This window comes from Podarcis pityusensis, assembly GCF_964106645.2.
Source record: "Podarcis pityusensis genome assembly, chromosome: 6".
In the NCBI taxonomy this organism is placed as follows: Eukaryota; Metazoa; Chordata; class Lepidosauria; order Squamata; family Lacertidae; genus Podarcis; species Podarcis pityusensis.
In genome coordinates this window covers 20,068,067-20,092,745 of record NC_138030.1, presented here as the reverse complement: position 1 = coordinate 20,092,745, position 24,679 = coordinate 20,068,067, and the positions used below count along the sequence as shown (strand labels likewise).

General features: G+C 43.2%; 1 protein-coding gene across 2 annotated transcripts in view; it reads right to left on the bottom strand.

The window, feature by feature from the left end:
- The window catches only part of PREX1 (phosphatidylinositol-3,4,5-trisphosphate dependent Rac exchange factor 1), a 227,813-nt gene that overhangs the window by 39,456 nt on the left and 163,678 nt on the right, over positions 1 to 24,679 (bottom strand). For both annotated transcript variants that reach the window (XM_081010985.1, XM_081010984.1), the window contains exons 16-19: positions 19,777 to 19,919; positions 9,481 to 9,573; positions 763 to 911; positions 125 to 210 (exon numbers count right to left, since the gene is read on the bottom strand). In XM_081010985.1, coding sequence (XP_080867111.1) covers positions 125 to 210; positions 763 to 911; positions 9,481 to 9,573; positions 19,777 to 19,919 — 471 coding nt within the window. The remainder of the gene's footprint in view (positions 1 to 124; positions 211 to 762; positions 912 to 9,480; positions 9,574 to 19,776; positions 19,920 to 24,679) is intronic.

The following is a 24,679-nucleotide window of genomic DNA, read 5'->3' as shown; positions in this document are numbered from 1 at the left end:
ATAATTAAGACACAGGGCATGAGTCATCCTATAGGTTACTCCTGTTTTCCAAGATACAGCTCAGCTACCTGTATACAGCTCCCTATTCTGTGTTCAGAGCTCATTTCACATCCCGCTTTCTCACCTCTCCCCACAGCATGAACATATGGTGGTGCTGCTCCCCGAATCTGGAAGCTCAGCTTTTCACTGCAATCTGGGATTTTGATAATCCTGTCAAAAATAAAAGGGACGTGGATGACAACAGTCCTGCTTAGTTACATCACTGGTATTCTGTGCACATGTGGTTATTCTTCATTACTTATTAAGTAATGTCTTGGGCTTGGATTCTAAGGGGAATTCTGTGACTATAGGCAAACAAACACAGCTCAGCAGTCAGATAGGGTGGGGAAATCATAAGATCACATGAGAATAAAATGGAATCCAGCAGCTCTAAAAGCTCTTTCACCCAGAAGCAGGGATGTCACGCTGGGGAGTTTTTCATGACTGCTAAATTCATGCTATCCTTAATTCAGTATCACTTGTATGCTAAAGTTATTAACTCTGACGCATGAGGCATACAATGAACATTAACTATAAAAAGAAAGGTATGAGTTGTGATTTTATAATACATGGTTTAATGTGTGCGTTTGCTCTCAAGACTGCACTAGAGTGTAGAATTGTAAAATGTTTACGTTGACTTCATTATGATAGGCATTAATATATATTATATTAACTGCTCAGAATCAGCTTCCAAGAGCAACCTGGATTTTTCTGACGACTTACTCTTTTGCCTTGGTTGCCACAAGAAGCCGAAGAGGTCTCCGAGAGCAGAAAGACTGGTTCAAGATGGTCTCCACCTCTTGAAATGGGCGCAGGAACACCAGATCCTCATTCATGGAATAAATCTTCCGCCCAACCTGCAATCCAGCCATCTGAAATGACACACGGAAGTTATAAACCACTCCACGCTTATCATTCCATGCTTTAGCATTTGAGTAGCATGTGGCAGACGGTATGTGAGATAATGGATTTACAGCTGCGTTCTGGGCAGCCCAGGAGTTCCTTGGAAGCTTATCAAGTTTTCCTAAAGGAGAATGTCAGGTGTTTCATTCTGGGTGTGTTCTAGATCACACAAGGTCAACTGCAGAAGAGTACTGTGTGTGTTTTAGGCCACACAAGGTTGGCTTTTTATTTACCTCTGGTACCCCAGATGTTACTGAGCTACAGTTCCCATGAACCCTAACCCATAAAAATATGGTTTTATTAAACCAGGCGCTGTCTCTAAATGTACAGCAGAACCTTTTTTATGAATCAGGATTACTGAATGTCCTTTCAAAGGGTGAGAGAAGACCTAAACAAATGCAATTAATGATCTACAGTGGTTTCTGTATTTCCTCTGCTTTTGCTACTCTTTATAAGCAAGCACAGTTATCTGGATAATGAGATGCTGGCTTTGTGCAAGAGCTATCTATCGATTGGACAAGGGCCAACATGCTTTTGGATACAGCTCAGCGAATTATCAGACATCTGCTTGTCAATTGCTCCTTCAAAGCATGGCAGTAAACATGCCTCCCAATGGAAGAATGCTTTTGTTGTTGCTCTGTCCTGATATGTTGTGGTTGTATCAATCACAAATCAGTTCCATAATTAAAACATGCAGAGATGAAGCATTGCAGTAAACACAGAATTATTCTACCATATGGAGCGAGAGTAGGGAACCTTGTTCAGCCCACGTGGCAAAGGGGTGTGGAGCCAGGGGCAAAAGTGGGTGGAGTAACAGGTGTAACTCTTGCCAAAGTTAGAGGTTTCTACCCAGTTGCACTTATATCTGGTCAATCAAGAGGCAAGAGCACTTGAGGATGGAGGATTGGGAAGGGTGGCCAAGACAGACATGAGGGCCAGACAGAGATGTCTAGAGGGAGTTTGGCTCCCAGGTCTGATGTTCCCCACCATGGATGTAGGTAGATTTCAAATAGAATTAAAGCAATCTATAGCAGAGGTCACCAACATGGTGCCCACGGGCACACATTTTCCCACCGTGGCCATATCTGATGTCCACAGGGTCCCCTCCCCCATTTCATATACTGAAATTAGACATTAAACAGGTATTCTGTTGTGGGCAAGAGAATAAGTTGTGCTGCAGTTTCTCTGGTTTGTGAGTGTGATCATGGTCCCAAAAATGGTTAGCAGCTCTTGATCCATGGACAAATGAAAAATAAGCATTGTGCAATTAAAAAAATGTGCACAATTAGATTGTCTCTTTTTGTTATCATTGAAACCGGGACTATTTCTAGGCTTGAAATTTTGTGGGGGCAATGTCTCTTGAAATGAGAGCAACAGAATAACATTAACAAGTTGACAGTCAGGACTTCAATGTCCTATATACTGTAGCTCCATAAGTAGCAGACCTGATTTGAATCATGTCTGAATTTAGGTTTTCTTGATTGAGAGCTTTGATTAAAAAAATATTTTTTGATATAGAATAACATCACAGCCAAGCTTGTGGAAGTGACTGATTAGTTTGGGTTAAAGGGATATATTAGCAGCAAGGGGCCAATTCTTACATATCCCCTATTTTCCAAAGAAAGAATCAGGACGCAACATTCCTTCAGTGGAGGGGGGTGGATTAGATGACCCTTGGGGTCCCTTCCAACTTTACAATTCCATGATTCTATGACATGAGCTGCAGGGTCCAGTTGTGAGTGAGAGATGCAGGAAATAATGGAACATTGAGCCCTATGCCTCCATGCCCATCACTTTATGTGTGGTGCATATGAATACAGATGTGCAAACATTTTCATGTGCTGTTTTAACAGCAAGCATCAGATATATACAGCATGGCCTATGGAACAAGTAGAATACTTAAAAGGCTCAGTTGTGAATTGCAGTCACTCACATTCTTGAATTTCTATATGGGCCTCAGACACCCAGGAATAATAATACCTATGTTACTGGTTTACTGTAAAAACTACTAAGTGCTACATAAATGCTGTTATTATCTTCTCTGGCACCTGAAGCATGGTCCAGAACAGTTCCAATTCAGATCAATGTAAGAGAACTTCATTTACCCATTGTGTCTGCCTGTCCAACACAATAAGCTAGCGCATTAAGAAAAAGGATTGCTTTGGTTAAGCTCTTTGTGGTTTTCCAGATAACCATGAGGCCTGCCAAAGTCCCAGTTTTTAGATTAATCACTTGCATCTGCAGAACCTGCCTGTTGTTGACTTTGGTTATGCAGATGGGAGCAGGCTAGTGTTGCTAAGCAACGGCAGCACAGGGAGACAATACTGCATCTCTGGGTCTTCTTTCTCAAAACCTTTGGGAGGCAGAATGGGGGGAGATGGGATGCTTAATGCACCCCGATAAAGGAGCTGATCGCCGAACAATTGATGCTTTTGAATTATGGTGTTGGAGGAGACTCTTGAGAGTCCCATGGGCTGCAAGAAGATCAAACCTCTCCATTCTGAAGGAAATCAGCCCTGAGTGCTCACTGGAAGGACAGATCGTGAAGCTGAGGCTCCAATACCTCATGAGAAGAGAAGACTCCCTGGAAAAGACCCTGATGTTGGGAAAGATGGAGGGCACAAGGAGAAGGGACGACAGAGGACGAGATGGTTGCACAGTGTTTTCAAAGCAACCAACATGAGTTTGACCAAACTGCGGGAGGCAGTGGAAGACAGGAGTGCCTGGCGTGCTCTGGTCCATGGGGCCACAAAGAGTCAGACATGACTAAACAACAACAACAAAGGAGCTGCACACACAGGTGGATACCCAGACTTCACATGCTGCTGCAGTAGCAAGAAGAAGGTCCCCAGTCTACTGAGAAATCCTGACAGGTGAACCTGTCACCATGATGTCACTCAGCAATGGACCAGCACATATGGAATCATCAGTCTGCAATAGATGCCTAGGAGGAAAGGCTGCAGATGGATAATTAGCTGGGGGGAATGTCTTGTGCAGGGTTAATTAAGGGGCACAAAGGGGCCCGCTACCAGGACAGGGCTGATAAATGGGTCAGTGGTACATGCCAGGAACTGGTGGCAAAATCCACCTCCAGGGAGGTAAGAGCTGCTCAATTCATTATGTGTCATAGCCAATGTAGACTTGTCACTGGTGCTGCGGATAATCCAATCCAACCAGCACCTTATTACTACTCATTTCCCAAATTGTGCACACCAAGAATAAGGAAGAGTGCCCAGCACTCCCTCGGACAAACTGAAAATAGTGCACAGTGCGCTAGGCTATCTCACCTCAGGACAATTGTATTAAGGGGTCGTAGACACACAGTGGCTTTCACCAGTCAATAGCCAAATGTGGTGGTCTTATCCAGCTCAGCTGCACTGAGGGACCATCCTCAGGGTCTGCCCGACATTATTTAGCTCTACCTGAGGTGGAGCAGCAAATGCTGCCCACCAGCGCCGCAAACTCAGACAATATTCCTAGTACTACTGATTAAGCACAGAATTGGCTTTAAAGAAGAATTTTGTTCCAGATCAGTAGGTAGACCAAACATAATCTACACTACTGCTCACCTGCTTCTTCTTTCCAAAGGACTCAACTCAACATATGAGTTCCTCAAACCCAAAGAACCGAGACAGGACCATATACCATGCTAGAAGGCATGGTATATCCCAGAAATAGGCAAACTTGGCCCTCCAGGTGTTTAGGGACTACAACTTCCATCAACCCTAGCTAACAGGACCAGTGGTCAGGGATGATGGGAGTTGTAGTACCAAAACATCTGGAGTTTGCCTATCCTATGGATTTATACATGCTTTCTCTCCTCCTCCTCTTTTTTGGCTATATTTACCCACTAAGATTTACTTGTGTAACCCTCACCATCTGCTGCCCTAGACAGCTGCCTCTCTTTGCCTAATGTTAGGGCTGGTCCTGAAGTAGGTGGTTGGTCAGACCAAACACCTCAACTTAAAGGAGTGAAGAAAAGCACAGAAACAGGAAGTTTGTGGCAGAGGAGAAGTCATTCCATCAGATTAGAAGCTTTTAGTTGCCAATGGATCAAGAGGTCAAAGAATCTGGGAAGATGGGGTGCCTACGGTACAAATATGTGAATTCTTCCAGATTCAGAAGGGAAACGGGTAGATGTTACCCAGAACTAACTTAACGAAGCTGAACATATATTAAATCATAGTAGACCTTTAACAGTGGCCAGATGTTTTTTCAGGAAAATAGTATTTGTATAAAAGCCGATTTGTTCCTAAGAAATTTAGAACTAAAGATGAGAACAAAGAGTTGGCTGATATCAATCTGAGCGCCACTTCCAATGTCACATTTTTGCTCCATGAAGAAGTACATTTGGAAGAACACAAGACATAATGTCAAAAGTGTAAAATCTGCATGGATTTCATTCAAAAAGTCTGTAAACGCTTTTTGCAATCAACTTCTGAGATGTTTCCTGAAAAGCCCTCATCATTGTGAAATAACATTTTACATATTCACTCTTCCATTGCTTAAAAATATTATGGAAGAATATTCCTGGCATGATTAGGAAGAATCAGAGTGACATAGCAAGCGGTAAAGAGATCCTTTGAATGTGTGTTTAATTTGTGTGCCAAGGGATTGCAGAAAAACGGGAGAATGTGGTACTAGGTAAAGAATGCCAGCTTTCGTTTAAAAACAATAAAATAATTTCTAGTTCTTGAGGCTGTAAAGACATGCTTGAAAATGTGCAGCAATGCCTGATGAATTTTCAAAAGCCAGAATAATACTGAATAAAATACCCTCGGTCAAAACTGGGGTTCCAGTGCCTGCCCATCTCCTTCACCAACAAAACCAGAATTATGCAGAATAATGGGGAGGGGAAACCATTGCAGAGAAAGTAAGATAAATGATAAGTGATTCGGATTTGCACAGTTGGGATAATTTGCACAGGTCACAGAACTTCTTGTGGCACAGCATATCGATTGCCTGGGTGCTGAGTTTTAGTTTAGGACGGACTACCCTATCTATTAGGATGCGGGTGGTGCTGTGGTCTAAACCACAGAGCCTAGGGCTTGCCAATCAGAAGGTCGGAGGTTCGAATCCCCGTGACGGGGTGAGCTCCCATTGCTCAGTCCCTGCTCCTGCCAACCTAGCAGTTCAGAAGCACGGCAAAGTGCAAGTAGATAAATAGGTACCACACCGGCGGGAAGGTAAGCGGCGTTTCCATGCGCTGCTCTGGTTTCGCCAGAAGTGGCTTAGTCATGCTGGCCACATGACCAGGAAGCTGTACGCTGGTTCCCTCGGCCAGTAAAGTGAGAATCATTCGCGACTGGACCTAACGGTCAGGGGTCTCCCCACCCCCTTTATCTATAATTAGTCCACACACATGAAACCTTATCTCTGTTCCATCATGTTTATTGTGATTAAAGCGAGAGTGGCTGACTCCCAATTTGGAGACCCCAGCTGGCCTGCCAAGCAAATTTTCCTGGCCCCTCAAGACCCCACTGACTTTGGCCACAGCGGCAAAAAACCCACAAAAAATAAAGCAGGCATAGCACTTGAATTATTTGATGAGTGGAGAGGGGACCATAACCACCCTCCTCAGCTGATCTGGATGGTGCCTGTATATGCGCACCCTGTGCATATCCCATGCATGTTGGTGTGAGAGAGCATGGGATGCCTTTGGCCACACCAACGGCTGGCAGGTGACCCCTGGAGGGTTGGCAGTGGTGAATGTGGCCCGCGGACCAAAAAAGGCTAGCCACTCCAGCATTAAAGGCGAATTACTCAATCGGCTCATAATGCTTTCCTTGTTTACTATTATATTCTAATGGATTACTGAATATTGCTTTATTTTGTTTAGGTTGTTTATTTTAAAGTTATGCTTTTAGCTTCACTTTTTTGTATTGGATCAGATTGTTATCAGGTGTGCGATCTTTGCTGTCTGTTTTGTTTTGTCTTCAGCCTGTAAACCAGGCATAGGCAAACTTGGCCCTCCAGATGTTTCGGGACTACAACTCCCATGATCCCTAGCTAACAGGACCAGTGGTCAGGGATGATCGGAACTGTAGTCCTAAAACATCTGGAAGACGGAGTTTGCCTATGCCTGCTGTAAACCATCATCGTGTATAGTAATACAGGAAGGTGGTATACAAATTAAAAGTGAAATGAAATGAAATCTAAAAGCTCAGCAAAAAGAATGTGGGCGCTACCACATTCAGACTATTACTATTGGTTCATCTAGCTCAGTACTGACTATAAAGACTGCCGGGGGGGGGGGGAGTCAAAAATGTATTTCTATTGGGCACCCTGTTCTCCCCACCCCTCCCATCCCTGGAGAGCATCAGGCCACCAGAGGGTTTTCCAAATGGTCTGCAGCTGCTGCGCTGGCCTGGAACCATATGCCGGATAGCTTTGTAGTATCAAAAAGCAATTAAAGAGTCCAAGAATGCAATAAAAGGCATTACTGCTAGGTTTCAAATCTTCGCGAATTGAGCCGACGGCTCTCCTGTTCACCAGGATTTGGACTGGGTTCCTATTTAAAGCAGTATCTTAAGGCCAAATGGGAAAGAAGGGCAAATGGTCAAAGCAAGTTTTTCTTCAAAGGTCAAGACAAAGATTCCTTTGCAAATTGTGTGCTTCTATAGTCTCAAAACACAGAGAGATCTCCCTCCCCACCCCAACTCTGAAATATTCTATGGGCAGCTTTCCAAGGAAATGACGAAGGGATTATCTGTCAGGCAGTGGCTTACCAAGAGGCTTGTATTCTGCTAAATCACAGCCTAGTGTAACATTTAAATGTAGTCACTACTGGTACTTACAAAAATAAAAATAAAAAAAAATAAATTCTGTAGTGTGCATTTGAAACTATAGAGCTATTATTTGCAAACGGCTCCAATGTTCCAAGGATGTAACACTTTTGCTTAATTTGCCTATTTCTCCCCTGTCTTGTGATCTCCAGCACACCTATGATTCTGCACCTGTATATACTGTACCTAGTATCATTTACATACTTTATGTCCCAAAATATTCAGAATCTGCCAAGCCTCAGATACTGAGTTTCAAACAAGGAATGCAAATTTAGCAACTTTCTGCAAAACAGGAACATTTGCCAAAAAGAGAGAGCGCTGCATGCATGCAGAATTAGAAATATATTTGAGTTGTTCCTGAGCATATATGCAACCATCACAATTTATACTGTGCGACCACCTCCAATATATAATGCACTTTGTAGACTTGTATATCTGTCCAATGAATGGCGACTTTTGCCAACAGTGAACATCTACCAGCAAAATTACAAGAGTGGATTTATGAAATTTGTCCTCTAAATGTGTTCACATCATATGGGAACAATTGGTGGCTTATGTACATTTTCCCCTTAATACATCAGACCACTATGTGGGTGGCAAAGGCAGACAATGCTGGTCTTGAGTTAAGGAGCCATATATTGTCTGGATCAATCTGCCCAACTTTTATGAATCCACTCTTGTCAGTAAGTACATATTCTTTATTGTGAACATCCTGAGAAACTATAGATTGATAGCATGGCTGGCTTTGAAGGTTTTAGCTCTCCTCTTCCCATTCATTTCCATAATCCAGACCACCGTGCTTTGGCAATGTGCACATAGTCCTCCTGCTCGCTGACTGTGGTGGCAGTGTTTAAAAGACCATATTATCTGCACATGTTTGTTATAAATGTGCATCCTAGCAAAAAAAAATCACTATCACACAGATGCTCACACACATGGCTCTATCTTAGAGGTGTCATTTAAACCACCAATCTATTTCTGCAGCCACTGCTGGTGAGATTTTGAAAGCAGGGAAATTACAAGCTTTATTGACCAAGATGTACTACCCCATAAGTTGTGTTGCACTTTTGCTCTCTCACTTTCTCAACATGGTCCACTGTGCTGGGCTTTCCTTAATTTATTGTCTAGATCACTGGTGTGCAGACTTGTGTTAAAGGCAGATTAAACTAGTACTATTACACAGATGACACTAATTTTCCAGTTGACATAAATGCTTTTGCCTTGAGGAATCAACTAGATGTGCCATGGGAAATTGGTGACCAGAATCTCCTGTTGCTGTTGTTTTTAACTTCAAAGCAGCTATGAAGGGCTGTTAATTTGGTCCTGGATAGGGGATGCTTAACCATTTCATCCTACGCTGTTCTCTGGACCTAAATTCCCTACTTCCATCCCAAGTTATTAGCTCTGCAGGAGGAAAAAAGCCATGTGCAGATGCTTGTTGTTTGATGCTGATCTGCAAACAGCTTCCCTGTGGTTAGCTTCATGTCTTGCAACACAGCATGCCGCTCTGGGCCAGAGGGGAGCCTGCTGTCTTATCACTTAATTAAATTACTCTGAAAGAATGCCATATAAAGGAACTAAACACCTAACAATGCACAAAAGCAGTTTCCTGCAACAGGAATCACAGAAGATCCTCGGTGGCCATCTAGATGCTACTAAAATGAAATAACCTCCTGTATGTTATTTTTGGGGCATTTCAAAGCACCTCCTAATGCAGATAAGGCGAGTGTTTACAAATGTCAGGAGGTTTCACCTCTGCGTGTGACCCTCGACGAACAGACTTCACCACAATGGCTTTGTTCTTGTCTTCTATGTCGAAGCCATAGTCATCCTCTTCTGGCAAAACCTTGGAAAGGAGGAGAGAGAGAAAAATAACTTTGACAAACCTGTGAGCTGTTTCACCAACCAATGAGTTTGGTCCTTAGTTGTGTAATTGTTGGTTGCTGTTTCAATGGCATGGTTTGCATGTCACATTAAACCATTGTGGTTCAACGTGAATGCACAGCTTGCGGCTCCATGCTACTGTAAAGTTCTCATTGCACTCCACTTCTGCTGGCTTGTCGTGATATATAAACAGGGTCTCATAGTTTGTTTCCTCAAAACAAACCATAAGCAGTAAGCCAAGAACAGACCTTGGGCCACTTGTGGTTGGTTTGGAGAAAGCAAACAAACCACAAATCTATGTTTGGATGTCATGACGAACTAAACTCTGGTCTGTTTCCCAGTGATGCAGTAGTGGGGTAGGAACACAGCAAGAACACTTCAGTAGCACCATCACACTGAATATTCAACATTCAACCATTGTTATTTTTTAACTATGGTTTAATGTGACATGTGAACTGAGCTAGTGTCTTCTTTCTTCCTGATCCTTAACATGAATACACACACACACACACACACACACACACACATATATATATATACACACACTCACACACATGAGACCTAACACAGTTGTTCTTGCAACACAACATGCATTGAAATGCAGGATTAATCTAGGGGCATCCAAGATTGAGGACCAAACCAGATACAACAGTGGCAGATAGGTGCTTCACTGAAACATGGACGTGAATAGGTCTTATTATAATAGCAAAAGCAGCACAAAGGAGAAAGATATAGAACTTTTTTGCCCTTCCGCCACTTGTCTCCCCTGAGTCCATTGCCTCAAGCACTTTCCTCCAATCCTGGCTCATTTCCAGCATTAGATCACAGAATGGAGAATTGCATCTGGAGCAATTAACCACAGAGAGCCTAAGGCCCAAGAGGGAGAATGGTTAGCATCGCACTCCCCCACAATCTTTTTACAGTTAACACACACAGAGAGAGATGTGCACAGACTTCACATGTGAGCAGGGTGCATACATGAATAATGGTCCTGCCCCATTTAGCTCTGGCCTTCAGTCTTTTGACTTGTAAGCCAACGTGACTGCAAAGCCCAATGCAGCCCACTAGTCATGTATTGTGTATCACCTGCCTGAGCCTGGAAAAACAGGCAGGATGCTCAAACACCCAGCAGGTTACATTTGGCTTGCCAGATTACACACAAAAAAAGTAAACAGTCTGGAAAACTTCTCATAAACATGTTGTCCCACTCTGCCCCTCTTCACTGTCCCAGTGGGGGGCAATAGCGAAGGTTCATGGATACAATAGCAGGGGGAGGCTCGCTCTCTCTCTCTCTCTCTCTCTCTCTCTCTCTCTCCCTCCCTCCCTCCCTCCCTCCCTGTCAACCAATCAATAGGGTGACAGAGTTACTATGGGCAAGAACCTCCTTTAGACCCTTGAACCTCCTCAGGGTATTGGGAAGTACGATGAGGTAACAGGGAGAGAAGAAGAAGACAAAGGAGTGGGATAATGTTCTCTGCTCTTTTCTGAATCTGAGTGAAAGGAAGGGTAATTTTGTGTTTGGGGATGGAAGGAAATGTGGACTTTGAGAGATGTGGGAGGGTGGTGGAGATGGCAGTGGGATTCTCCACAAGCTCAAATCAAAAATTTGAGCAGAAGGAAAATTTTGGCGCTTTTAAAGCTCTTTTTTATTTTGAGGTATGCTTCAGTCTCCAAATTCCACTTCCAACCTTGACTAGGAAGAAGTTCACTAGCCTCTCTAGCCTCAACATTTCTCATTTATGTATGTTTCAACTTCCAACCAAATCCCCCTTCCCTGCCCACCCCACCTCCCCATGTGAGGCTGCTCTTGAAAACTACCTGGAAACTTCCATTTATTCAAAATGAGGCACACTGCATGTTTTCTTTTTTTTTTTTTTTTTTTTTCATTTCTGATTTTGTATTTTTTTTTTTTTTAAATAATATTTATTAAAATTTTCAGAAAAAAAAGAAAATACAGAAAGCAAGAATTTACATATTTTCATATATCCTTATTTTCATATATCCGCTTTCTGGGACTCCCCCCTTCCCCCACCCCTACCATATTCCTTTTTCATATTGTTGGCTCCACAAGCTCTCAATTCTAATTAAAAACTTAATTTGTTAAACCATTATTCGAATTTAAAATTTCTGCACTCCACATCAATTCCCTTAATAAAACACAAAAAATTTCTTTCCCAAGGCCCACCCCATTTTCATTCCACAATTTCCTTTTTTTTAATAATAAAAACTCCCCACATAATAAAAGTATCAGAAATAAGAAATAAAGAGTATAATAGATAGGACAAAGCTAATTCAAAAAAAAAAAAGAAGTTAACAAGCCTTTGGATTATAGTTCTCCCCCCCTGTCCCCGGTTTAATTTCCCCCTGACCACCAAACCATGTTATCCGCCTGGGATTCTTACAATCCATAAATCACCTATTTCCCCCAACTCCTTGCTGGTTTTTTCTTTTCTTTTTTTTTTTTTTTTTCCCTTTCATAAACATTTTTAGAACACTTAACTTCAGATCTGTAATAAAACTCCCCCCATTGTTCTTTCCAAATTGTAGTCCAGTTTTCTCTTGTTCCGCTGCTGAAACGTTCTAATTCAGAAGCTTAGTAAGTCTGCAGGGATTATTATTATTCAGGAACAAAAACTTGCGTTCAGTCCCTTCCTTTCTTCAATAGAAAATTCTATTGTCTCCTTTAGCTGAACACCCTGTAGACAAAATATTGTTTCCGTTTCGCAGCTTTCCCAGAAGATAACCAGTCCTGTAAAATTCCAATGGTGTTTTTTTTCACTTACGACCATCTTTGTAATGTCCCGAAACTCCTCTAGGGGGATTGTTATAACTTTGTCTTCTCTAGTCCAAAAGTCCGATTGTTATCCATATTTTCGCCATTTTGTATCCAAGTTTTAACAAATTGTAGCAAATTGTAACAAATTTAGCCAGCAAAGTTCTCATAATAAAATCCTCTCTGCTTTCCGACTTTGACAGCTACTTTGACAGCTGTCAAAATCTCCGACTCTTTTCACCAGGCTCTCTCTTCAATCACCCCGGTTCCCAGGGGGGGGGGGGTTACGTTTCTTCTCCCTCAGTTCATCCTCCAGCACAGTTCTTATAATTCCCCATCGTGAAATTCTTAGTTTTTATCAGCAAACAAATCTTTTTGGACCTTGGTTACCCCGTCCTTGTCTTGAAAGGTTTACAATAGGGGGGGGGACTGACTTCCTTTTTGGATCCCCCCCCGCTCGTATCCAATTCAAAAAGAAATTCTTTTTTTCCTCCTTTTAAACCCAGTTTCCAAATTACTCACGGGTTGTTGTCTAAAAGTCCGAATTTTCAATAGAAGAAGTCAGCGCTCTCCGCCGGATGGCATGCGGCTGCGCTCGGCAGGGATAGCAGAGGACTCAAAGCACCACGCTTCTCCCCGGCACCCGATCCTTAGCCTTTAAAAAGGCTCCTTCACGAGTCGGGAGGGCGCTAGCGGTGCCAGCCGAGTCTCCATGTCCACGACCCTCGTGGCCGTGGTTTTTAAGGGTCCCCGCATCGCCGGTGCGGTAGGACCCAGCCCCTGCCGAGCAGACTCCCTCCGGAGCTCGGAGGGAGTCCGCCATTCGGCGATGGCGCCAACCCGGAAGTCCCCCAAACTGCATGTTTTCATACGGAAAAGGCTCCCAGTGTATTTCTGTATATTTTTCAAGGTGTCGCTCTTAACCTTTAAGACCGCAAGTGAAATTGATGGTGAGGATAAGCAGGGCACTTCCAGCAGTGGCCCCCACATTATGAAACTCTCCATAGAGAATACTAGCAGTCCAGATCCATAAAAACGTCAGCACAAGTGTTTCTACTCAGCAGTATCTGGGGGGTTGGACTGAATCTTAACCTGACTTAATCTATGGTGACTACTCTGCTTCAGTTTTTTGTAAGTTGCTTAGATTTTTTAAAATTTCGTGTTAAGCAACTAAGAAGTTATATAAACTGACAAACAAATAATGAAATAATATGTTCTTTGTTTTGTGTTTTTGTCTTATAAATTGCGTAGCAGGATTGGTTGAATTTGATAATAAAATTCTAATAAGAAATAAAATTTAAATTTGCGAGATTGCATCAAACCCTTACATGATCTGCTAGGTAATAAACATCACAAGAATGTTGGGTTAGGGTTTGGGCAGAGGAGTTTGCTACAATTCCTTTTTTCAGTGCTTAGAAGATACAAAGGTCATTATGTACTTGTGGGTCAGTGCTATTAGCTCACCAGTTTCCTTTTGTTGCAGCAGTTCATTATGGCAGAAGATTAAGGAAACTAAGCCTCCTTCCTGGCAGGAGTTGAAATATACAAGACAACACTACCTCTGGCTCCAAACAAGCAAGACAATGTCGATTTAGGAGCCGGTGAAGTTAAGGGGAGACAGTGCAGAAGAAGAAGAAGAAAACCCTGCTTACAAAACAACACTGAGCAAGTCTGTTCAATACAAAGAGCTCACTGCTCACTGGTGAAGCACTAGCCTTACAAGTGGCCCAGGTTTCATCTTCCAATACAATCCACCCTTTGTGCCCATAAGTTCTGGAGCCAATTGAAACTGGATGCTCCAGCTTCATCTGCTCCAGCTTGCCATTTTTCATTTGTAGAGGCTACAAGGGGATTGCCTGCCTGCCTGCCTGCAAAAAAAAGCATGCTCACAACAGTGTTTTTTCAAAGCAATGGGATGCGAGAGCTGTAATTAGCTCTACAATTTGACTGGATTCATGTGGGGAAAGCCCCAGGAAACCTTGACCCTTGGGCAAGTTAAACAAAGCAAAGTACTTTTAATACTATGTCTTGGTCATTTACTGTGGCTTAAAATAGTTTCAATGAAAATAACAGTTTAACCTCTCTTCACATTTAAAAATGAAAGTTAAAAGGGGAAAGCAATTCGCCACAAGGCGAAGTAACGTTGCTGTTGTTTATCAGGTCCTCCGCCAAGGCGTAAGGGTGCTGGGAGATGCCTATACCCTTAAAAAATAAGTTTTGTTGATCAATCTGCTTTTCAGTGAGGATCTACCCATACATCTGTTAAGGGTCTTCTCCTTATGAACAAACTCTGTGTTAAATTGCTGTCAGGTTGTCGGGATACTTTCTAAGGCAGATTTCCCCAGCCTGCCATGTTGACTGGGGCTGAAGGGAGTTGCAATTGAAAACATTCAGAAGGCACCAGGTTGGGGAAGGTTAAGGTAAAACACCAAAAGACTGGGGCATGACGATGAACTCTGCTATGGAGGAAGGGCCCAGGACTTTGCCATCCTGCATATTAGTTTGAAGCAGGCCAAAAAGCCTGCCTTGATGTCCGTTGCAATGTAGTGCCGCTGCTGCAGGGGCTGTTCACTAGCCTCCTCCCTTGTGAGATTGACAGCGCAACCTATTCATGTCTACTGGGAGGTCAGCCCCACTGACTTAAATGGGACTTGCGCCCAGACGTGATGATGGCCACCAGCACAGATGGCTTTACAAGCGAATTGGGCAGACTCATGAAGGATAAAGCTCTCAGTGACTACTAGTCGTGGTGGCTATATATTGCCTCTGGTACCAGATGTTGTATGCCTCTTCTTGCAAGCTACCAGAGAGCATGAAACTGAGAGCACTGATGGCATCGTGCAAGTGGGCTGAATTAGAAGGCCCTTTAGTCTGATGCAGCCGGGCTCCTCCTAAGATAAGTCTATATATTGAAGCTTCAGGCACCAGGCCAATGTTGTTGTTGTTACAGTGGAACCTTGGTTCCCGAACAGCTTATATGCCAAACAAATCGGCTCCCGAACGGCACAAACCCAGAAGTAATTGTTCCGGTTTGCAAACGTTTTTTAGAAGCCAAACGTCAGCTGCGGCTTCTGCGGTTTCCGATTGGCTGCAGGAGCTTCCTGCAGCCAATCGGAAGCCACACCTTGGTTCTCAAACCATTTCAGGAGTCAAATGGACTCCCAGAATGGATAAAGTTCAGGAACCAAGGTTCCACTTTATTTGCCCATGCTTTCCAAAAAAAAATAATAATTAAGAGTGAGGCTCTTTAATACACTCTGTTTCTGAATTATTATTTTTCTATTGTGGTTTTACCTTGCTGTTTTACTTCATGTTTTATGGTGGCTTATTATTACAGTATTTTAATTTAAATGGTAGGTCATAAGTGCTTTCAATAAACACACGCATAAAAATAAACAGGGCTACTGGATACTACATAAGTTGCCGTCTCTGTTAGAAGGTCTATTTGTTTCATGATGAAACTTCCCAGATCAACCCCAGAGTCTTTACATTCCAGTTCTGAAGCCATCATTTATGAACAACAAAAGAGATATCCTAACACTGGTACATTTTTAGTATCTGGAATTAGGCCTAAGATTTAATTTTCCTGAACTATGTAGAGAATTTTGTATGTTTTTCCAGCATTTCATGTTGCATGCCAATGAACAGAAACAATTGCACAAGCAAACGAAATTAAGTATTTGTTTGAAGAGTGTTTGCTTCAAACTGGAACAATTTGCCTTTTGGCATCTGCACATGTCACTTGGCAGAAAACATCAGCTGTTTTTTCCAGTGTTAGGTCAGAACAGGGGATAAAAGACAAGGGGGAATAGAGAGGCAGTCGATTTCTCCTTATGCAATTTGGCATCTGTTGCAAAAAAAAAACCATAGCGCATTTCAAAAGCCACTCGACTAAGACAATCCATCTTGTTTTCAATTCAGAAGGAACGTAGTGATGGATAAAGGTGCAGATGATGTAATTCATCCTTTCCCAACCTGGTACCCTCTAGATGTTTTGGACTGTAATTGCCATCAGCCCCAGCCAGCACAGCTGTGGAAATCACCACATTGGTGAATGCTCCTGCAAGGCAAGGCAGTATCCCAGCCTAGAAAGCAAAGAATTCTAACTGTTCCTTCCTGTTCAGGGCCCACTGGAGAGGACACACCAGAGTGCACTTTGCCAAGAACCTCTTCAGACGCATAGATGACCTTCAACCTAGATCTGCCACAGAGTATGCAACTCAACAGGGAGTGATCCCTGATGAAATTAGCTCTCTGGTGAAGTACCTACAGTATATGAGGAGCACGTTTTCAAACATGTTTGCCTGCAAATACCTGTTTGTCACAGTCTAGGACTCATGCGTAGCACGTCCTAGATGCACACCTGAAAAGGTAATGTGTGAGGTGGCACAAAATGGGATTTGTGACCCGTTTGCAAAAAAGCCTGGCTAAAAATAATTGGTCAATAATTCTACAAATTGCTTATTTGAACAGGACTTTTGTTCGTTATTTAATTCTTTGAATCTGCCCTGAATTGCAGCTGGAAAGGAACAGTTAAATTCTTTCAAGTTGTTGTTGTTGTTTTAGTAACTGCCCTGAACTTCAGTTTGCTGGAAAGGCAGAAGAAAACTCTTTTAATAAGAACAACAGTTTTTAGCAGGAGTACAGTATTTTTTAAAAACAACAACAACATAACTGATGGGCACATGACACATTACATACAGTAATCACAAAATAACTGAATATGGTATTCAGGGGAAGAATCACATTTTCCAGTGACATTGTAGTTCTGTCTGAGTACTGAAGAAAATAGAGTGTGGCATAGTGGTTAGAGTCTTGGTCAAGGACCTAGCAGAGCAAAAGAGTGGGGCTTCAAATCCCCACTCAGCCATGAAGTCCACTCACTGTGTGACCTTGGGCTAGGCACCAACTCTCGATCTAACCGACCGCACACACAGCGTTGCAGAGAAGAGAATATGCACATGCAAAGAACCATGTATACAAACTTGAGTTCCTTGGAGGAAATGTGGGATATAAATGCAATAAATAATATCATTGCAAGAAAAGAACATGTAGTGGAAAATGAATGAGAAAAACCAAGCAGGTGTAGGTTTGGCCTTATGCAGCCAACCCTTCCTGTGAGTCCTCGCAGGAGCATTTGTGTCCTTGAGGGTGGCCCACCTGGGGCTTGACTGCCCAGATTAGGAGCCCTAATTGGCACAGGTGGCGGCTGTAGAGACATCCAGCCCCACCTAGTTGAGGCAGGTACAAATGGTGGAGGCCAAGATGGCTGAGTAGAGAGAGAATGATGGGCCAAACACTGCTGAGGTGTCCCACGGTTGATCTGGTATGTATGTGGGTGAAAGTCTAGTGGAGGGAATTGTTCCCTTGGGGTTATTTCTTGTTGTAAGAAGGTTTACTGTTGGTGGGGAGGGGGAGGCTGTTGCTGTTTGAGGAGGTTTTCCTATTCTGTCTAAATAAAAAACATATTTTCCTTCATATATTGACTTTAAAGAATCATTTAAGTGTGTATGACTAGATTGACTAAAGATCATTTAAAGAACCCACAGAGTTAATTGGCAAAACAGAGCATCAGCTGAAAAGGTTCATGCTTGTGAAACTCCTGTTCCATTTGAAATCCCCAAGAGTCCCTGCTTCACTGCAGACCTTGAAGTAGGCCCTAAAGATCCATTTGTTTACAAAAGCCTTCTCTTAAATGATGATTATATTCTGTTGCAGTATATGTATTTTAATTGCATTCTTAGTGTTTTATGGTTTTAATTACATATACCATGCATGGGTTTGGCTTTAAAAAGCAGCCAATGAATATTTCTAAACATATATAAATAAATCAGATCTGTAGACAATGCATAGCAAATGAGAAATATGTCTATTTTTTTTCAAATTGGGAGGGAAGGGTGGGTGGCCATTGCGGAACTGTTCTTTTAACAACCTCCTGGTATTAAGGGACTCAGCAGTAAGTAGTATGATACAGTGCACAGACTGCAAGTTTGAAAACTCATTTTCTCTCTTTGCTAGCTGCAATCAGCACTGTGGCTGGAGGGGCAGAGGCAAGGAAGCAGTGGGGAAAGAAACAACACTGCAGATATGCATGTCTGCTGCAATAAGGAAAATACAGAGCAGCAGCGTAAGGGCAGCTGAAGCCATCCACTGGGATACACTTATTCTCCTTAATGGACCTCTGGATCCTTTCCCATGCTTTTTCCAGGCACTCTTTACTGCTCTTCCATTTTGCTATTATCCGCAAAGAGTGTGGCACAGGCTCTGGCCCACTGTCAGGAAATAAGCTTGTTTAGGCAGAAAAAGAAAAAGGTAATCAAGACTTATAAAATGATCCATTCAAAAGTGCAACAGAATGGAGCAAGAGCTTATAGAATCAGAATGACAGACCTGAGATGCCTAGAAATACAGATGCAAATAGAAAACAAGTGGAAAGGAAGTCACTGCTTTGTGCACACATGGTTAAGAAGCACTAATACACAATCGACATCAGTTCTGTAAGTGAAAATGCCCTCAACATTGTGTTCCAAAATACAGCGGTACCTCTACTTAAGTTCACCTCAGGTTATGTATCCTTCAGGATGCGGCACCTCCGGTTGTGAATACCTCCAGATCCGACCGGAGCTCCGGAACGGATCCCGTTCACAACCGGAGGTACCACTGTAATCTCTCCTTACTTGTTTTCACTTAAAACTTGTTTAAGAGACATTAACGACCCAATCCCACAGAGCTGCTCGTGGATCTATTTATCAGTTTTCAGTATTCCATGACACTCTCTAGAATGACCAAAACACATAAGTTTGGATGGAGTAATGCATAGATTTGATTCTCACTGTATGAAGTCAAGGGGGTTAGGGAGGCTAACCACTCCAGATATGTTCCTGAGCACAGCCCTGTGCACCCACTATCCATGCAGAAGGCCACTACTTGAAGAAGGAGAGAGCCTTCTCCCAAAGTAACTTGCACTGGCCGTACTGTTCCATTCAGTGTGTTGTCTGCAAAGGGATACCAATGAATGAGTCATTAAACATGTGGAAAGGGAGCTTGTTCATGGGGAAAGCCTAAATGGATTGAGTGGGTCACATGCAGGGACCCCTTGCAGAAAGCATGGATATCAAGGGTCAGAGGCAGATGTACATACAGTGTTGCATCAGGACCAGCAGCACTCTTCCTTGTTCACGTGATAGCCAATTCACAGATTACATAAGATCAGACAAACAACATGCTAACATTGCAAGGAGAGGAAACTGCAATATATCTCTTGGCAAAGACATGCTTCTTCCCCCAAGAGCTTCACAATCTACAATCTAGTCATATACACATACACACATAGTCATAATGATGGGCTTTTTTAAAAAAGTAGTTGTAAGTGTATCAGAAGCTCTTCCTTACCAACAAGCTTTTAGCTAAGATGTTTTCTATCAGCTTGAAGTCGTTTCGCAATGGCTTGCTCTTGGAACTTGTACCTTCCATCTCCTCATCGGCATGAAAGCGGAAATACTGAGACTCGTCTTTGAATTCGCTCTTCTCCAGAACTTGAAACCAAAAAGTGGGAAGCGGGTAGATGTGTCAGTACATGCCAAGCACAACAGGAATATAAAAGCAACATTGCCATTTAAAACAACAACAACAACGACAAACAGGTCACCAAAATAAACAGACAATCATATGTTCTTTGTTCTTACAGCTATTGAACCCACAAGTCTGATCCTCCCAATGCATGAAGTTACATGGTAGGATTCTATATATCCACTTTTCTCTTGCAACATAGATGGAATTGTGTTTGGTTTAAAGGTGACATGTTGCAACTCATTTTGAAGCACATAGCTTTTTTTTTTTTTTTTTTGTCTCATCAATGGGAACTTTCTGAAAGGGCAATAAATAGGGTGCTTTTTAAAAAGAAAAATCACTGTAAAAAAATCACACCTTGCTTTGCATATGAAAAAGGCAAACATGATTACCAGATGGATGCTAAAGAGCCATGACCCCTTCCCTCTGAATCACATCTCTCCACTCTTAACACCTCCACAGAGTTCTCTGATAGCGCTTTCCCTATCCTGCTAGTCCCAGTAGGACAAACATGCTCTCCTCTGCAGTAGGTCTGACACACTGTCCCTGCAGACGGGCATGAGTCTAGGCTGTGTGTAGCTGACACAGAATTTGAAATATCCAAGGGAGGACACGAAACAACGGCTGCTTTTCATCCATGTCTTGGAAGAACTCCAGTTAGTAAACATAGGTCCATTGTGAGGTTTCCAAAGGCCAGCCAACTCCATAGAAAGATAAGAGAATGGCCATAGAACTACATTAACTTCTCAACTGTGTCTCTTCTCCTTCAGCAGTGTTTTGTTTTTGGTTTAACTATTTTCTTGGCTGGAATTCATTGAACCAGAGAGGTCATGTCCTAATATACTCCTTCACCTTCTGGGGCCATGCCACAGGTTGCAGCTATAACAGCTGATGTGTGGAAGAAGTATAATGGAAATCTGTAGACGGCTTGCTAGACTTGAAGTCAGTTGACCCATAACCTGCTAGACTTTGGCCACCATCTGTTGTTGATACTGCACCACAGTTGGACCAGTGTGATCAGCAGAGTATGCACAGGTCCAGCAGAACATCAGAGTTTTCTTGCTTTCCAGTAGTCAGTTCCCAATCCATTCTCAGCTGAGAAAACTCCTTTCCCACTCAGTTCAGACCCTCCAAGTATCCCTATTTTACAGGGATTTATAGAAGTTGTCCCAGTTTCTGATTTGATCCTGGAATGTCCCTATTTTCATTGGAGAAATGTTGGAGGAAATGGAGCTATACGACTTCCGAGCCGACATAAGTAACTATACAACCTTTAGAAGACATCTGAAGGCAGCCCTGTACAGTGGTACCTCTGGTTATGAACTTAATTCATTCTGGAGGTCCGTTCTTAACCTGAAACTGTTCTTAACCTGAGGTACCACTTTAGCTAATGGGGCCTCCCGCTGCCGGCACGCAATTTCTGTTCTCATCCTGAGGTAAAGTTCTTAACCTGAGGTACTACTTCTTAACCCGAGGTACTGTGACGGGAGAGACTTCATCAGGCAAGGCCTCTTTCCACCTGCCTTGCCCCACCCCCTGGCCCTGGGTCTCCTCATAAGGAAACTGTGCCTGGAGGAAGAACTGTGAGGGGAGAGACATCATAAGGCAAGGCCTCCTTCCACCTGCCTTGCCCCACCCTCCTGTCTCTGCTTCTCATTTTGTATTGTATTATGTTGTGCACTGTGGTTTGCTGTTGTTTTATTGATTGGAGTTTAGAAATTACTTATTGTAACTGTTGAGTGGATTTCTGTTTAATTTTGAACTGCTGATATTTAATATTATTCTGTATTGTTTTAATATATGTTGAATGTTATTTTATTTGCATATTGTATATTGTATTATGCATATTGTCTTATTTATGTAATGTTAGCCGCTCTGAGCCTGGCTTTGGCTGGGGAGAGCGGGATACAAATAAAATTTATTTATTTATTTATTATTACTACTTCCAGGTTAGCGGAGTCTGTAACCTGAAGTGTTTGTAACCCGAGGTACCACTGTATAGGGAAGTTTTTTAATGTTCAATGCTTTATTGTGTTTATATATGTCAGAAGCTGCCCAGAGAGGCTGGAGCAACCCAGTCAGATGGGCAGGGTATGAATAATAACGTTGTTGTTGTTGAAGAGGACATCCCTATTTTCATTAGAGAAATGTTGGAGGGTATGTCAGTTCAGTTCAAAGTATAAAGTGTTTATTGTCTTATGTACAGGACAAGCATGAACACCCTAGCTACATTAACTTCAAGAGATGATGGTACAACATGAACTAATCTACTATAATAAAGTTCTTCTGGTCTTAGAAGTAAACCTTGTAAAGATATAAGTATACAGCGAGATCCACTAGCACTTTACCTTGCTAGCTCACCATACTATACTGAACCCATACAGCATGTAACCTTCAGGTTCTCTGCTGATCCCTTGCACTGAGCAGAAAACCTCTTCTCAGTGAATACCTGACACTCCTGCCAATGATGCAGAATGCAGGCTTGCCTTTGCGCATACACACATTCCTTAGAAAAAGGGAGAATGGGTGAGTCATGCTCCAGGCATTTAGCCTTGGACTGGTTCTAAGCCACTCAATGCAGCTGATGTGCTAACTCTAAACAGAATCCAGACATGGGTTCTGGGCTGCTCCAAACTATACCAACATGGCTGTTGCATGCAACCTGATAAAATCATAGAATCTTACGAGTTGGAAGGGACCCAAGGGTTAGCTCCTGCAATGCAGGAATCTCAGCTAAAGCATCCATGACAGTTAGCCACCCAACCATTGCGTAAAAGCCTCCAAGGTAGGAGAGTCCACAACCTCTCGCAGGAGTCTGTGCCAAACCGCTCTTACTGTCAGAAAGTTTCCCCCCAAATGTTTAGTTGGAATCTCCTTTCTTGTAACCTGAAGCCACTGCCTTGAGTCCTACCCTCCAGATCAGGAGGAAACACCCATACACCACAAGCTGCTCTCTGTTTTCTTCCCTTTATTTTCTGAGTTCATCCTAAACAAAAGCACTATATATGAACACACCCTGTGGTCACCTCTCCATTGCTATGACATTTGGTCTAACTGAACAAAGAACAGAGTAGAAGGAAAGTGCATGTTTGTGAGTGGAGACAGTTTTAAGTTCAATACCTAGAATACAGGCCTGGCGCAAGAATGCAGCTGCCAGCCTTTGTTGAGGGCCCAACCTGGAGCCAGTCCTGCCAGAATCTCAATGTAAATGATCTTAGGCAGGACTGATGGAAAGGGCCCCTACCTAAGACCATGGTGGGTAACTGCAGGTTAGCAGGGACAAAATGAACCAATGGTCTAATAGTATACAATAACATCATATATACCGTATTTTTCGCCCCATAGGGCGCACCGCCCCATAGGACGCACCTAGTTTTTTTTTGGGGGGGGGGAATAAAGAAAAAAAATTATCTCCCTCCCAGGCGCGGGGCTGGCGCGGGGGAAGCCCGAGCTTCCCCCAATCCCAGCCCCGAGAACAGCCTGCTATCTGCAAGCCTAGGGACGCCAGCGGTAAGTCGCGCCGGTCTCCCCAGGCTTCGGAATGCAGGCAGCTCTGCGCAGCCATCGGGAGGCAGGCACAACTTCGCGCCCCGCTCCCGATGGCTGCGCAGAGCAGCGCTCGCCCCGGGACTACAGACAGCTCTGCGCAGCCATCGGGAGGCGGGGGCGACTTCGCGCCCCGCTCCGGATGGCTGCGCAGAGCTGCGCTCGCCCCAGGACTGCAGGCAGCTCTGCGCAGCCATCGGGAGGCGGGCGCGAAGTGGCGCCGGTCTCCCGAGGGTTGCGCAGAGCTTTCTGAAGCCTGGAGAGCGAGAGGGGTCAGTGCGCACCAACCCCTCTCGCTCTCCAGGCTTCAGCGAAAGCCTGCATTCGCCCCATAGGACGCACACACATTTCCCCTTCATTTTTGGAGGGGAAAAAGTGCGTCCTATAGGGCGAAAAATACGGTAATGAACTCCACCCACTACTGATGTAGGAAAACTAAATCTCAGCTATTACCTGCTTATCTTCTTACTAAAACATACATACTGCAAGCCATGTAGAGCTTTAGTCACAAAGACACAAACACACCCTTGATTCAAAGAGAATATTTGGAAGAGTAAAAATGAGTAAGTTTTCACACATGGAGGTTCAAATTGTAGGGTTTGCCTTTTTAGAAACAGCTTTCTTTTTATAGCTCTCAAATTGATGTCTGGGGCCACTTCAATGTCTAGAATACAATAGCAGGGGTGGGAACAGAAAAAGAAGAGGGAAATGAATGACATTAATCAAAAGCTGCCTGACAATGGGCTCAGGGTCTGAGAGCTGCACCATGAACAAAGGAAAGGTGTAGGGAAATGGCTGGATGTGGGGAGATCAGCTTTCATTTGGGGGCAGATTTTCACTGCTGAATGGGAAGCAATCAGGATATAGGGCATTGCTTGCATTTTGTGTGTGTGTGTGTGTGTGTGTGTGAGAGAGAGAGAGAGAGGGAGGGAGGGAGAGAGAGGCAGGCCTATTCAGTCTAATTTGCTCCCTTACATGCTTGAAGAGAAATGTTTTATCAATTGCTTGGAATGGACTGGAGGAGCACTGTTATACCCCAGCACAGGCAGATGATCTGGTCAAAATCTACCTCAGACTTTACAAAAGAGGGAAAGACAGAATAAGTGAAGTCTGAGGTAAATTTTCAATAAATTATTATTGAAACAAACTGAACAATAAAAATAAGTTCTCTTATTAATTA